The sequence below is a fragment of the Arctopsyche grandis genome, chromosome 13, assembly GCF_051622035.1.
Source record: "Arctopsyche grandis isolate Sample6627 chromosome 13, ASM5162203v2, whole genome shotgun sequence".
NCBI classification, from domain to species: domain Eukaryota; kingdom Metazoa; phylum Arthropoda; class Insecta; order Trichoptera; family Hydropsychidae; genus Arctopsyche; species Arctopsyche grandis.
In genome coordinates, this window is record NC_135367.1 from 3,835,574 (window position 1) to 3,849,898 (window position 14,325).

At 36.0% G+C, this 14,325-nt stretch overlaps 2 protein-coding genes across 3 annotated transcripts; both read left to right on the forward strand.

The window, feature by feature from the left end:
- Positions 1-6,389: 6,389 nt before the first annotated feature.
- LOC143921521 (uncharacterized) lies at positions 6,390-11,212 on the forward strand. 2 transcript variants are annotated; one of them, XM_077444849.1, is made up of 5 exons: positions 6,390-6,663; positions 6,726-6,959; positions 8,378-8,902; positions 9,345-10,540; positions 10,932-11,212. In XM_077444849.1, exons 1-4 carry the CDS (start codon positions 6,394-6,396, stop codon positions 9,648-9,650), a joined length of 1,335 nt encoding a protein of 444 aa, XP_077300975.1. In that variant the 5' UTR covers positions 6,390-6,393; the 3' UTR covers positions 9,651-10,540; positions 10,932-11,212. The 2 variants fall into 2 exon arrangements, with proteins under 2 accessions (XP_077300975.1, XP_077300976.1); XM_077444850.1 differs by having other exon boundaries at positions 6,404-6,663; positions 8,378-8,897.
- Positions 11,213-12,554: 1,342 nt separating this feature from the next.
- mRpL11 (mitochondrial ribosomal protein L11) lies at positions 12,555-14,314 on the forward strand. Its single transcript, XM_077444857.1, has 4 exons — positions 12,555-12,760; positions 12,850-13,039; positions 13,119-13,285; positions 14,175-14,314. The coding sequence occupies exons 1-4, from the start codon at positions 12,626-12,628 to the stop codon at positions 14,271-14,273; spliced, it is 591 nt and encodes a 196-aa protein (XP_077300983.1). The 5' UTR covers positions 12,555-12,625; the 3' UTR covers positions 14,274-14,314.
- The last annotated feature ends 11 nt before the right edge of the window (positions 14,315-14,325 follow it).

Here is a 14,325-nt window from a genome sequence, read left to right on the forward strand (position 1 = left end):
CGCGGAGGGCAAAACAGGTGTTCTTCCAGGATCGCGTGGTTAGGTAAACCGTGGACCGACCTGGGATGTGTCGTAGGGTCAAAAGAGTTCTCCTGATTGTATGCTCGTCGTCTAAATGCAGCACAGCTGTACTAGCTGGCGATCAGGTCTTCTTCTAGCGTAGATGCTTCTGGCTGTTCGGCGAACAGCTGTGTATGACGATGTCGGGAGTTTTCAGGAGCTGTGGCTACCAATGAAAGCTTAAACCGCACTTGGTTTGAAGGCTGCGTAGAAGAGACGGGGGCAGGAGATATGATCTCCACTACCTCAGGTGACGATCTGGATGGAACTGCGTGGGGCAGGGAGAGCTGGCTCGACCTTGTCCTTTGAAAGCTCGACAAAGAAGAATCGTCTGGGGTGGGTTAGCGCCCAGGAAGTTACGTCCAAGTTAGGGGGTTTGGGGTTACCATGCTAATCATTGGCATTGTTGCAATTATGAAAGTTATCTTCTTTAAAAGCTCCCAAATCGCAAAAGCTCACGAGTATAAAGTTGACCGAATTTTTGAACGTAAAAAAATCCCATACTCAAAGGCTGAAAAATATGAAATCTCGCATTTTATTTTGCTTTTTTCACGTAATTTTCACCCGTTTTTGTTTAAAATTTGAGATTAAAATGACTTTTTCTTAAATCTCTGCTTGAGATCATACAGTAATATATGCAACCTTTTGAGACACGTGATAATTCACTCTTTTAAAAAACCTTACCAATGCGAAAAATGTTTAAAATGATTCAATTATAAGTTTTTCTTGACGGCACAAATGAAAACTCATACTGGAGAAAAGCCGTATACCTGTAAAATATATTCTTTTAAATCATCATTCCACGGAGAAACTGTGTCATTGTGAACAATGTTCGAAGTCGTTTACTTGTAAGTCTTACTTTACGATGCACATGAAAATTCACTGATCGATGATGACGACTGAAAATGACGTTTTCATGATTTATAAAAAATGTGTGCGTCATTATCAAATTTTGTTTTTTATACTTCTTATATTTCTCAAATACATAGATAAAGTCATGGGTTGGTCACATTCGATTTTTTTTAAACAAAACATACATTTTATGATCGATGACATAATAATAACAAAAAAAGGAAAACATTTGTTTAACACGATGATTGTTGTTAATCATTATGTCTATGAACGTAAACAGCATTATATGATATGTAGGAATATGTATTATGATAAAATGAAATGATTGATATAAATTTAATTTGCTTTATTTGTATACTAATTAAAATAAATAATATATTTTCAGATTAATAAATAAATAAACGTATTTTAAATAAATATTGTAAGTGTGTAACATAATTTTAGTAATCATGAATTTATAACTACTCTATTCATCTCGCCTGTTTTTGGGTATCCAGCGCCTTCTGGCAGGATTATTATAAATACTGATATCAATTTTATTATTTGTGGTTTCTTTTTTGCTTCCCACTTTGATACTGGATTTAACGGAAACTGGTTTGTTTTCACTTGGCGCTGATTCTTTTTCGTCATCGAATACATAAGCTGGAACAGGTTCGCCAAACGAAGACACTTGCCCCGGTGTACGCTCCAAATGTACACCTTCATCCAAAGGAATTTTACTCAATTGGGAATACGAAAATCCAGGCTGTTCAAATTTAGTTTGAAAGACTCGACGTTGGTTTTGAACGGGTTTCAATACTTTAGTATTGCTAGTATACGAAATGGGACCAGATGAAAATGAAAATACTGGTTTTCCAAAGTGGGGAAGGGATTGGAATTCTGGAAGATTTTCTGCTTCTGGCAGAGAAGGAAGTTCAGGTAATATTGGGAATGGAATAAACTGCTCCATTGTTCTTTCAGCGCTTGAAGGAATCTTTTCAGGTTTTGGCTCCCCGTAAATAATTTTTGGTTTAACAGGCATGGGAATCGTTGCACTTGCAAAATTATTGCTTTGATCATTACCTATGGGTAAACCGTATTTTTCGTTCGAAACATCCATAGAAGGCTTGAATACACCATCGTGAAAATCACCTTCAACGACCACTATGGGTTTAAGTCCAACTTTTTTAGGAGGATCGTACTCTTTGGCAGGAACAATGTGTTTCTTTTTGGATGAGGTTGTCTCGTGGAATATCGGCTTGATTTCTTCCGATGAAGCTGAAGGTATTTCGAGTATGGGTAGCTCTTGATTGGTGATTTGTGATCTTGAAGCGAGTGAGTAAATTGGAGATGGGGTGATGTATTTATGAGCTGATATTTGTCCATCAGTGTGTCCTAGGAGATCTGGAGTATACTTATGCGTTGTAGGTTCAGGTGCTGCAATATTGGGTAGACTCTCTTCGTGCTTCTGTATTTCGTAGTATGGAATCATAGGTACGCCATACTTCGTATAGGGAATTAGAGCTGATTCAGTTACACTTTTACCAGCGTCTGAAATCGTAGGAGCTCCATACATTTTAATAGGAATTGGTGTTTCGGGTACCTTATTGCCTTTGGCCAGCATTGTTGAAAAATCAGAAGATGGTTCAATTATTGGCATTTTTGGAACAGAGTATGTTTCAAACGGTGGATTATTAGGTGGTCCGTATACATTAGGTGGGCCGTAATTATTTAATGGTACTTGGAATGGCAATTTAGATTTAATTTGACTAGCTCCCATTTGAATTGAATTGAAAATCTTTTGATGCACAGGAATATGTTTTTCACTTCCCCTTTGCGTTAAGAAATCAACTGATGAATGCTGAGTTTTGCTTTCAGTCAATGTGCTAAATTGATCTATAGCAGCGTCAATTTCTTCCGACATCGTCTCAGAATCCAAATTGGCGTTGGCAATATTCGCTTTGATGAATCCAGCTATCATTTCAAGACCATTTCGGGTCGAAGCAAGCTCTTTCAGAGCATTTATAGTTTCAGTGTCGCTTGTAGTTCCCAATATTAACTTCACTTGTTCCAGCGAAGGAAGAACTTGGCTCTTTGTAGGAGCTGAGGTAGACGGCGTAGCTATAGAAACTTTTGCGTATGGAATTGACGATAGTGGCACTGGTTTCAAATGTACTCCATTGTATTTGTGTATTTTCCAAATGGGATATAAAGGCGCTGGGTTGACTGGCAAAACGTCCTTTTTAGTGTTGCCAAAGAAACTGAAGTCCGTGAATGATTTGAGTTTATCCATTATTCCAAAACTTCTAGCATTTCGATTGGATCGCTCAATTTCTTCACCAAAAGTATATTGAACGGTCGTTGCTATAATGAGGCAATATGCCAGTATGATGATCTACAAATTAGTATAAACATAGAATGAGTATATACAGATTCATAATTAATACCAGAATTATGTAAAAATTAATGGTCACTCACCAAACGTTCCATATTTTCTACAGTGATGTTCTATAATACAACTTCTTCTGTCTGGCGACTTCGTTCGAATGATCATCGAATAATTACGATGGATATTCTTGTAACGAATGTGACAAATTTCACATTTCGAATTTATAGAAATCCATTGTGAAATTGAAAACATCCGCCTAGTAAATTTTTGCAAGACATACCTGAGCTTGAAACCTGATAGAGATTGAGTATGAGTATGTATCATATATCGCTTCAGGCATTGTGTAGTGAAAAGTTTCTTAATTCTTTAAATTATAGAATACACGCTAATTATATAAATCTTTTTGAGACTTTATTACATTCATTCATTAAATTATTTATATTATTAGAATATACATATGCCTTTAAGCTATATTTACTATATTGAATAAATTAAAAAAAAATACTTTCCTAGGAAATTATATTCTCAAATATATTCTCAAACTGTCTTCTTAATGTAACTACCAGAGTCGGCGGCCAAGTTGCTTTTACCCACAAAAAATGGTTCACCATTGTCAATTACTATTGTCAAACAAAGCAAGAGAAAAAAAAGGGTTGAAAATAGTGAACCATTTTTTGTGGAGAAAAACCTATTTGGCCGCTGATTTCTGGTAGCTACATAAACAAATCGGTGATTATCAAACTTTTTTATTCAAAAAATGCTGTTTTGTTTTGCAAATTATGATAGTTTAAGACCAATATGTCGAGATAGTGATGTTGATTTTTTTTTATTTATTTATTGTTTCTGAATAAATATTAAATTTTTAATATTATTCGGATGAAAATGTATATATAAACCTTTCATACACGATCTTTAATGTACAAATAAATTAAAAATTTAATTTAATAACTAGCAGAATAGACTAGTGATTAGCATATAAAGCTTTGAACAGAGTGGTCACGGGTTGAAATGCCACCGGTTTCTGCTGGCCAGACCATGAATTTGTGACTCCAAGTCGATCGTTTCCTATCAGAGTTTGCCAATTTATCTGGTATTCATTGAAACAGTTCAAAAAATTTGGCAACCTTACCAATTTTCTCGCAACATCTCCAGTTTTCAGCAATCTCGAATTTCACTGAATTGCATAAAATACTGCAAATTTACAAATTTGACCATAAATGTCTCTGTGGATGTTAATTGATATGTATTTATGTACTTTGTATAATACTAGTAATATTTGTATCAAATGTACAATATTTCAGACCATGGAGGCACATTGGGTTTACCTGTTAGGCCTTCCTGGTATAAATTAAAGATAAAAAAATGTATGTAAAATAAAAAACACGCCAAACGAAAGTTTTACTTTAATTATGAAGATATTCCATTTATTTCTTCGGGATATTATTTTTTCACATATTCATAAAATTGTTAAATTACATATATTTACAAATCCCTATAGGCTAGTTTTGTGAGGTGATTTTTCAAGAAGGGCAGATGGAAACCACCAGGGACGTCATTTGGTCATCTGTCACTTCCGGTTAACGGGTGTTTACGAAATTTTATATATAACTTATAAGTTTAAGTTAAGGCATTAAGAGGGCTGGACACCAGCGCCTTGTCCATACAAACGTATTAGACTTCTCCCTTCCTCAATTATGGCACTAGACAAATTATTTTTTAATATGCTATGGATATCCACCATTGGCATGCATTTATGCTTTAATTTTTTTGTTTAGTTATTTTTTATAGGAGCTAGGAGCCGCCAAACATCTATAAAATCGCCTCTTTTTTACACCCACGAAAAGAGTCCAGCGTGCTTATTTAACGGTCGGTTTTAAACAAAATACGCGCACAGGTGCATAGAAAATATCTTTCTCATACCGATAATGAAACTATTTTAAAAATTGGTCCAGTTTCGGAGGAGAAAATTGGAGAATACGAAACCTCGATTTTGTCGATTGAAAATACGAATTATTTGGTCGAAGCGCAACTGTCGCATTCACTCAGTATATATATTGATATATATTGTCGCATTCACTCAATATATGCATTCATTCAATATATATATCGAAGAAAGGAACGGCAACAAAATTAAGGTTTCGGGTGTACAGCCCTCTTAAGTTTATTAATTCTAGATATGAAATGTCGGTTCAAAATTTTCCGAGTAAAACATAAAAAAACCTCACAATTCCTTCCTTTTTATTATTACATACCTCCTTTACGTTTCATTACATACCTCCTTTACGTTTCACATGGCTTTCGTGTCAGTGGTCATTTTTATCTCTTATCCGATCGTTTTCATACTTTGCCATATTGCTCATTTTGGTCATCAATACACGTTAATGTATCGTCTGCCATTACGTTGGAGATAAAATATCGTATACAACGCGTTTTAAACACGCGGAAAGTAAATCTCCCTGACGTTTAATAAGCGTTCGTCCCGTATCTTCCAACCTGTTCGCCTTGATATGGCGATATAAGTTTTTATTTGTTTAAACGCCTATAATTCACTCTATATTTTAAGAAATTTGCTCTATTGGTTCTCGTTATCTCTAATATATAAATATTTATAGTTTTAACTCTCATATGTATATATCAATTTCAAATTTGGCGTGTAGCTTCTTGTTATTATTACATACCTCCTTTATTATTACACACCTCTTTTACGCTTCACTTACGATTACAATTCAGGAAAAAGTTTGCCTCTTATCCGATCGTTTTCACACTTTACCATATTGCTCATTTTGGACATCATTATAAGTAAATGGAGCCTCCGCCATTACGATAGAGATAAAAAATCGTATAAGAAGCGTTTCAGGTCCGAAGATTTTTAATCTCGGTGACAGTTGGTAGTCATTAATTTTATACATAGATGGCGGTAGTAAAAAAAAATATTGGTGTTTTTGTTCAAAATAATAATTTTATATACAAATTATTTCATTACTAGTTAAATCCCGCTAGTTAAACCCCCTGCGCCCCTCAGTTAGTGGCGACATTTTCTTCAGGAAAATTTGTATCTAATGCTTTATTATATTATTCTACATTGTATATCTATGGTTCACATACACACTTCCATGCATTATTTCGGTTTGACGTTTGACATTTTTATTGATTGTGAACTTCCCTTTGTGCAAAATGGAATCAAGTTTGAATATATGCTACCCGATGGCCACTGTCCACTATCTTTTCTCCTTTCTCGAGACGTTAGTGCTTCTGCTATCGAAGTAGCGATGGAGTGCAGACTTTGCCTGTGTTCTGCCTCACCGGAGACTTTCGTCTCCATCCATGGCGATCCTCATCAATCGAATTTGGTGCAGTGCATTTGGACCGGCTGTCGACTTCGGGTCAGTTATTGCTTTGCTATCCTGTCAGTCCTTGCAATCGTCACTCACTTTCTCATTTACAGGTTGTGAAAGACGACAAGCTGCCAGATACGATATGCCTTTCGTGTGTCAACAATCTGGAATTGCTCGACAGCTTTCGAAACGCTTGTTTTCGGAGTGACACAACGTCGCGGATGGAATTAGACAAGTGTTTGAAAGTCAAGCCAGAGGAAGTTTTGCTGGAAGATTTGAATTGGGACGATGAGCTGGGTGCTGATTTGCCAGCCAACATTTCTAGTTCATCAGACGATGGCGACGTAAGTAAATGGGATTCGAGTGCCTCGGAACGATTCTAAGCAAATCATATAACCATAGAAGTAGATTGCATAAAATGGTCATTATTAACTCTTTGCCCGCGGTAATAAATATAGCGAACAAGTCCTGTACGCGGCACCTTTTTCGCGAATTTGGCAATCGAGTTTTCGACCTTAAATACAGATTTTAATATTTACTCAAGTAACCAGATATGTTAATTAACACATAAATTATTATTTTAAATAATAAAATACATAATATATCTCGTAGTTTTGGATTCATTGTCAAATAATCATTCTTCATAATTGTATGAAGACATGACGTCACATAAGTGAGGTTTCAGTATGGTTCCACAAAAAATTAATTTTGACTGGTATATATGAATTTTAAGCAAATTGAATAGATGGCATTCAACTCTCAGTAATATATTCAACGAATTTTGAACCTTAAAACAGTTGAAATAGGCGCATATAAGACTCAAAATCCCGTGCAAAGTTCAGATATTCTATGGAAGACAGCCGCGCTACAGACTTGTCGCCCAAAGCTTCCATAGAAGACGGCCGCGGGCAAACGGTTAACAAAAGTATCGTCTAAAAGCGAGCCATCGAAGAGAGAGACGGAAAGTCAGAAGAGAGACAAGAGAGAGAGAGCCGAAGCTTAGCAAACAATGAACAAACTCTGCCGCGCAGAGTTTTTGTAGCAACATTTTTGGAGGCTGAGAGCGATTCTATGCATTCTACTTCTATGCATATAACATATAAAGCAGCAGCATGGACTAGTAGTTAGCATACCTTGTTATGATCAGTGTGGTTACGAGTTCGAGTAACACTGGTTGCTGCCGGCCAGACCTTGGTTTGTGACCAGGTCGGTCGTTTCCAATTCAATTATTTTGATTTTTCATTGAAACGGTTCCTGCAAACTTGGCTTTCCCTGCCTATTTCTCTCGAAAATCTTGAGTAATTATGTTATACCTCAAGGTTCGCCGGGTTTCTCTCCATAGATGTCTCTGTGGATGATTATTGTATAAAAATTCGTATTGTTGTATAAATATTGGTTGATCGTATTGTATACGATGTTTGTAAATTCACTTTGCTATGTTTGACCATAGATGTCGTGTATAATTTCGAATTATGTATATAATTTGGTGTGTTTCTTGATCTATATAGTACACTCGTCGCGTTGGAGTGATCTGTAATGACTAGAGGTAGGATAGTCACAGTGCTATCCATTGTTCGGCAAACCTTTAACAATGCATTTACAACTTTTGAACAATACACGGCCCCCTCAGGCTCCGGTGACTAGTAATGACGAGTGTACATAGATTGATTGATTGAATAAAATAAATAAATATAATTCAATGAAAAAATCACATTCACACAATTCATAATTAAAATTGTATAAAGTTAGTTTTATTTTTTAGATACATCGAGGGAAAATTTCTTCAACTGAAATGATGGATGCCGTTAACACTCCAGCAGACAAATTCAAATTACGAAAAACCCTAGATAAGAAGCATAATTGCAACATTTGCTCAAAGTCGTTCAACAGGAAAAAATACCTGAATGCACACATGCATATTCACACCGTGGCAAAGCCATACCAATGTGACATTTGTTCAAAATCATTCTCTTTTCAATCTCTACTTTCAAGGCATGTGAAGTCTCACAATAGGGACAACTTATATAAGTGTGATGTGTGTTTAAAATCATTCACAAGAAAATCTTCCCTCGCTGTACACATGAGTATTCACACGGGGGTAAAGCCACACAAATGTGACATTTGTTCAAAATCATTCGCTCGAAAACATGACCTTATGATACATATGAGATGCCACTCCGGGGCAAAACCGTTCAAATGCGATCTTTGTTTAAAATCATTCATTTTAAAATATGACCTCAGTGTACACAAGGTCATTCACACTGGAGAACAGCTACACAAATGTAAGGTTTGTTTAAAATTATTTACTAATAGATTTTACCTTGCGAGACATATGAAAATCCACTCTGGAAAGAAACCGTTCGAATGTGATATTTGTTCAAATGCATTTGCTGATAAATCTAACCTTAAGAGACATGTGAGTCGCCACTCTAGAGAAAAACCTTAGCAAGAATGTCCTTATGAAACATTCGATACGTCATACTGTAAGCAAGAATTCTCTTAAGATTTCAACTACTATCAAAATATTTGCAGTTCTCTTTACAAATTAATACCTTATTAAGATTCATACATAATAGGGGTGCTAGAAAATTCGCCATTATTTTCAAAGAGGCAACTTTGAATCTGTCTGCTTCCATCCGTGGTCGAAGAAACATCTTGGTGACTTATTTTCTTTGTAGAGCTGCTTGTTGTCTTTATATTTTGAGCATAAAATATATTTTTTTTAAAAGGTAAAAATGTCCAAGCCCGAAATCGACGACGAACATATGCCACCATGTTGTTGTTTTTTGAAAAGATTGAACGCAACCAAAGCCATCAACCAAGTTTATGGCGATGTCCTTACAGTGAATAGATGTCAATCTTGGTTTCGAAAATTCAAATCGGGTGATCGGAGCCTGCAGGAGCTCCCTCGAAGCGAAAGACGTCCAATGTTTGATGAAGATGAATTAAAAACACTAGTTGAATCTAATCCATGTCTAACCATTGAAGAATTAAGCCAGACACTTGGAGCTTCATGGTCATCAGTGCAATTTTAATTGAAAAAGATCGGAAAAATTAATAGAGCAGGTGTTTGGATGCCGCACAAACTCTCCCTGGTTGACAAAGAAGCGCCCTTTTTTGCATCAAGTTGTAACAGGAGACGAAAAATGGGTCTGCTACGACAACATGAGAAACAAAACACCAATGGCTTTCGAAAAATCAAACACCGATACAGATACCGAAAAGAGGATTGACATTATGCAAGGTCCAGTTGTGTGTATGGTGGGATATTTATGGGATCATCCACTTCGAATTATTAAAACCGGGTGACAACAATAACAGCTGAAGTATACAGGCAATAATTATATAGATTAAACCATAAATTAAAATCAAAACGTTCGATTTTATTGCAATTTTTTTCAAATAATGGTTTACTTCCTGGTACCCTAAATATTAACACTAAACATCTATTATATGTATGTTGATATATGAATCTGAAGCTGGGTACTCACTTGCGAGCTGTAACTGTAGCCGAGTGGATACAATAACTAGTGTGGTCGCCTTATTTATTGGTTCGTGAGTGCGCTCCGAGCCGGCAAGATCAGCTCCCAGCAATCCGACGTTTTTGCGACGAATTGAAGCAGGCTCTTAGTTGATTCATGGACGTTTTTTAAAGCGGTAAGCCCTTCCCAAATGTTGAAACCGTTTTATTTGCTCAGTGATGGATTGGAACGAAGAGAAATGCTTGTTGTTGATACGAATTGCAAAGTATAATGGAACTCCAAAGACTAACATTATTACAAAAAGCACTCAAAAGAAGATTCATGGACATATAACTGTGGTTTTAAATGAAAGTGATGCTATTTGCATACAAAAAATGATAAATAATTTAATTTAATACAGAAGAGAGAAAATGAAAACAAAAAATCTACCGGAATGGGAAAAGGTATTTATTTAAAACAATATTTTTACATTCACTATTTTTTTATGATACGTATTTACTAGTGCTTCCAATCTCCTGGAAGGTTAATTCAGCACCGGGATTGCGATGCTGGGAATTTTAGATCTCAGAATATCGGTGCTGGCACCGGAAAATCAAATGTATAAGAAAAAAAAAAAGTTCAATTGCATTTTGCAAACTCCTCTATGTCGAGATTTCTGTAAGATTTAATAAAACATATTCTATAATGTAATTAAATATATTGGAAAACATCACTTTGATTTCCATCTATTGTACCTATTTTTTGAGGGAATTATAAATATAAATTCATCGCTAACTTTAACGCATTCTTCTTCATTTTTTCGGAATCTGAAAAAAATATTTTTACTATTTTCAGAACGGTGGACAACGAAGAAAGCAATTAGACCATAAACTTAGCAGATGAGCCATCTAAAAATAAAGCAGATCCAAAATTACATTTGCTTATGGAGGCTTTTGGCAAACTGAAAACGGTAGCAAATGAGATGAAAAATGACCAAGTTGTAGAACTGAGCTCATATTTGGATTATATAAATAGAAAAGATGAAAACTTACGATAGGACGATTACTCAGATATAAATATAGAAGATCTGATTTTATGTATCATATTTTATAAAATAAACATTGTTTTACCTAGATATATGTACTCTTTTAATCCTTCGATGATCAACTAACACACTTCCGGGACGATAGTGTTGATGATTTGTTTAGATATGTACTGTACACTTAGTGAAAGAATCGCCAGTAGTCAAGAATCTTAGTGTCACTGCTAGTTTGTTTTCAATGCTCTTGGAAAATTTGTATTTCTTCTCTTTATCTTAGGTCCGATCAATTAATTACATGCTCAAAATCTGCTGGACTCATTCTGGTAAAATTTTTGTAATGACCCGTAATATGTTGATATTTCTTAATCTTAGCCCTAATCTGGATAAGGTGGATCCGATGGAATCCCGGCCCTTGGTAAAAATTATTTCGGGCCTTATGATAAAACTAAAGAAAAAGATCTTATCGATATATTTTAATATGCTAAAAATCTATTAGAACTATTAGAAAAATACCTATATGTTGGTTATTATTTTTTTAAATAATTAAAAAGAAATGATGTAACAGGTATGATTTCCGACATGGGGCCCCTCAAGTAGTTCAGGCCCTGGATCCACTCGCCACTTGAAATATCAATAACTCAATTATAGAAAAAAAAATGTTAATATCCTTCTGCTACTTCCTTTTACTGACTAATTATCTTATTTATTTATTATAATAAAACATTTTAGGACGTGTTAGATAAACAAAAACAAGTTTTTCTAACACGTCCTGGTTACGAGGGTCCATTAGACCCATGAAGGTTCTGCATTTTAAAAATAATTGTAGTAAAAATAGTAATTGCAATTGATGACAAAAAAAATTGTTAGTATTTCAGATGTTTGAGTATAAACGATATTATTTTATATTGACTATCACCATAGAAGTAGAATGCATAGAATCGCTCTCAGCCTCCAAAAAGGTCTGGCCGGCAGCAACCAGGGTGACTCGAACTCGTAACCACACTGATCATAGCAATGTATGCTAACAACTAGGCCATGCTGCTTTATATGTTATATGCATAGAAGTAGAATGCATAGAATCGTTCTCAGCCTCCAAAAATGTTGCTACAAAATCTCTGCGTGGCAGAGTTTGTTCATTGTATGCTAAACTTCGTCTCTCTCTCTCGTCTCTCTCTTCGACGGCTCGCTTTTAGACGATACTTTTGTTAACAATGACCATTCTATGCATTCTACTTCTATAATTATCACAAATTATGAGTCGGAATCTGTTTTTGAATATCCATTTTGTCAATATGTTATCAAAAACCTGATGTAGATTTCAATTGATGGAGTTTTGGGTGCCAGATGTTCCATGATGGAGATTTTAGTGACGTGCGCGAGATCGCTTTTTGCGGAATAATCACCGAACCGTAAAAAATATGTTTATGTTCTTCATATTTTTACGTCTGGCTACACTGTAAGTTTTGACAGATAGATTCGTCCCGGTGTAATTTAAGGTTAACCAAAGATGTCTAAATCGGTGAGTCGTCTAAAGGCTTTGAAGTCTGCAACGGTGAAAATCGAACATAGCCAATGGATGATGACGAATATTCCAGCCGGAATGGCCACAGCTGGACCACCACTTGGCTCCATGCTCGGTCAGGTACCTAACCTAAATCCTTCAGCCACATACAAGTAGACGGAGACTTTGTAGCGCTTTAAACCTAATTGTGATCACCTTTAAATTCACAGAGAAATATAAACATAGCCACATTTTGCAAAGACTTCAACGAGCGAACCGCCGAAGTCAAAAAAGGAATACCAATACCCGTTAGAGTTGCGGTGAATCCAGATCGCTCGTACACACTCATAATGCATCAACCGCCTGTGACGTATTTTTTGAAACAGGCCGCAGGAATCGAAAGTGCAGCGATGTTTTCAAGTATTGATAACACTTACTTATCTTCAGTATTGCATATATATGTATATTTTGTGTTAGTAATTGGGGTTGATGTGTTTAGGCAGAGAAATCGCCGGCAAAATCACACGCAAACATCTCTTTGAGATTGCCAAAATAAAATCTCAGGATCCTCCATTGCAACACAAGTCGCTGCAGGAAATATGTAATTCGATCGTCGGCACTGCACGCACGTGCGGTATTCAAATAGTAGACAAACTAGACAAAGAGGTGAGTTTTTTTATGAAGATATCCTTTTTATATTTTATTTTATACCAAGAAGGCCTGACAGGTAACCCCGAAGCGCCTTCCTGACCAAAAACATTGTACATTTGATACAAATATTATTAGTATTGTTGCGTAGGGGTGGGTGGAGGATCTTAGTAAAGGGCCAAAGTCGTTTCACAGCATTTATTGGTGATTGAGGAGATACACACACTGGCAGTGCTCCGTCCAGAATGTCTTGATATCGCCTAAGTACCTCCTTGTAAAGGGACAGGTCGCTCAGGGCATCTTCGACGTCCGGTTACTTCCCCATTGTTTAGGCATGTACCCGGATATGTATTCCCATGTTATCGGTCACTTTTAAGAAGGGATTGGGTGCCGCTTACTACGCCAATTCGGTGGCCATTGTTTAGCCTACTTGCACTTAGTCTGGAGATAATCCTTGAAACCAATTATAACGGTCACACAGTCTCTGGGATGCTACTCGGCCTAATCCGATTGCACTTACTCGGCGGTGTACGTAACAGTATTATACAAAGTACATAAATACGTATCAATTAATATCCACAAAGACGTTTAGGGACAAATTTGTAAATTTGCAGCATTTTATACAATTCAGTGAAATTCGAAATTGCTGAAAACTTGAGATTTTGCGAGAAAATTGGTGAGGTTGCCAATTTTTTGGAACCGTTTCAGTGAAAATCAGATAAATTGGTAAACTCTGATAGGAAACAATCGACCTGGAGTCGCAATTCCAAGGTTTCAAGTCCTAATTCCAAGAAACCAGTGGGATTTGAATCCGTGACCACTCCGTTCAAAGCATTATACGCTAATCACTAGTCTATTCTGCTGGCTCGTATGTATGTATGTATATAAATAATGTGTTTGTTTGTAGGAATATGCACAGTTTCTCGAAGAGAGAAGGGCAATCGTCGAAGAACAGAAGAAAGAGTTGATGGAAAGGAAGGAAGCGAAGATGTTGCGAACGGCGTAGGTAATAGTGTATGTCATATTTTATAATGTATAAATAGTTAGTGATAGAAAAA

Excerpts from the sequence above, each read along its gene's own strand:
- mRpL11 (XM_077444857.1), top strand. The coding sequence starts at position 12,626 with ATGTCTAAATCGGTGAGTCGTCTAAAGGCTTTGAAGTCTGCAACGGTG. Across the intron at positions 12,761-12,849 it reads TTGGCTCCATGCTCGGTCAG|AGAAATATAAACATAGCCAC; the intron begins GTACCTAACCTA and ends TTAAATTCACAG. Across the intron at positions 13,286-14,174 it reads TAGACAAACTAGACAAAGAG|GAATATGCACAGTTTCTCGA; the intron begins GTGAGTTTTTTT and ends GTTTGTTTGTAG.
- LOC143921521 (XM_077444849.1), top strand. The coding sequence starts at position 6,394 with ATGCATTATTTCGGTTTGACGTTTGACATTTTTATTGATTGTGAACTT. Across the intron at positions 6,664-6,725 it reads GGACCGGCTGTCGACTTCGG|GTTGTGAAAGACGACAAGCT; the intron begins GTCAGTTATTGC and ends TCTCATTTACAG. Across the intron at positions 6,960-8,377 it reads GTTCATCAGACGATGGCGAC|ATACATCGAGGGAAAATTTC; the intron begins GTAAGTAAATGG and ends TTTATTTTTTAG.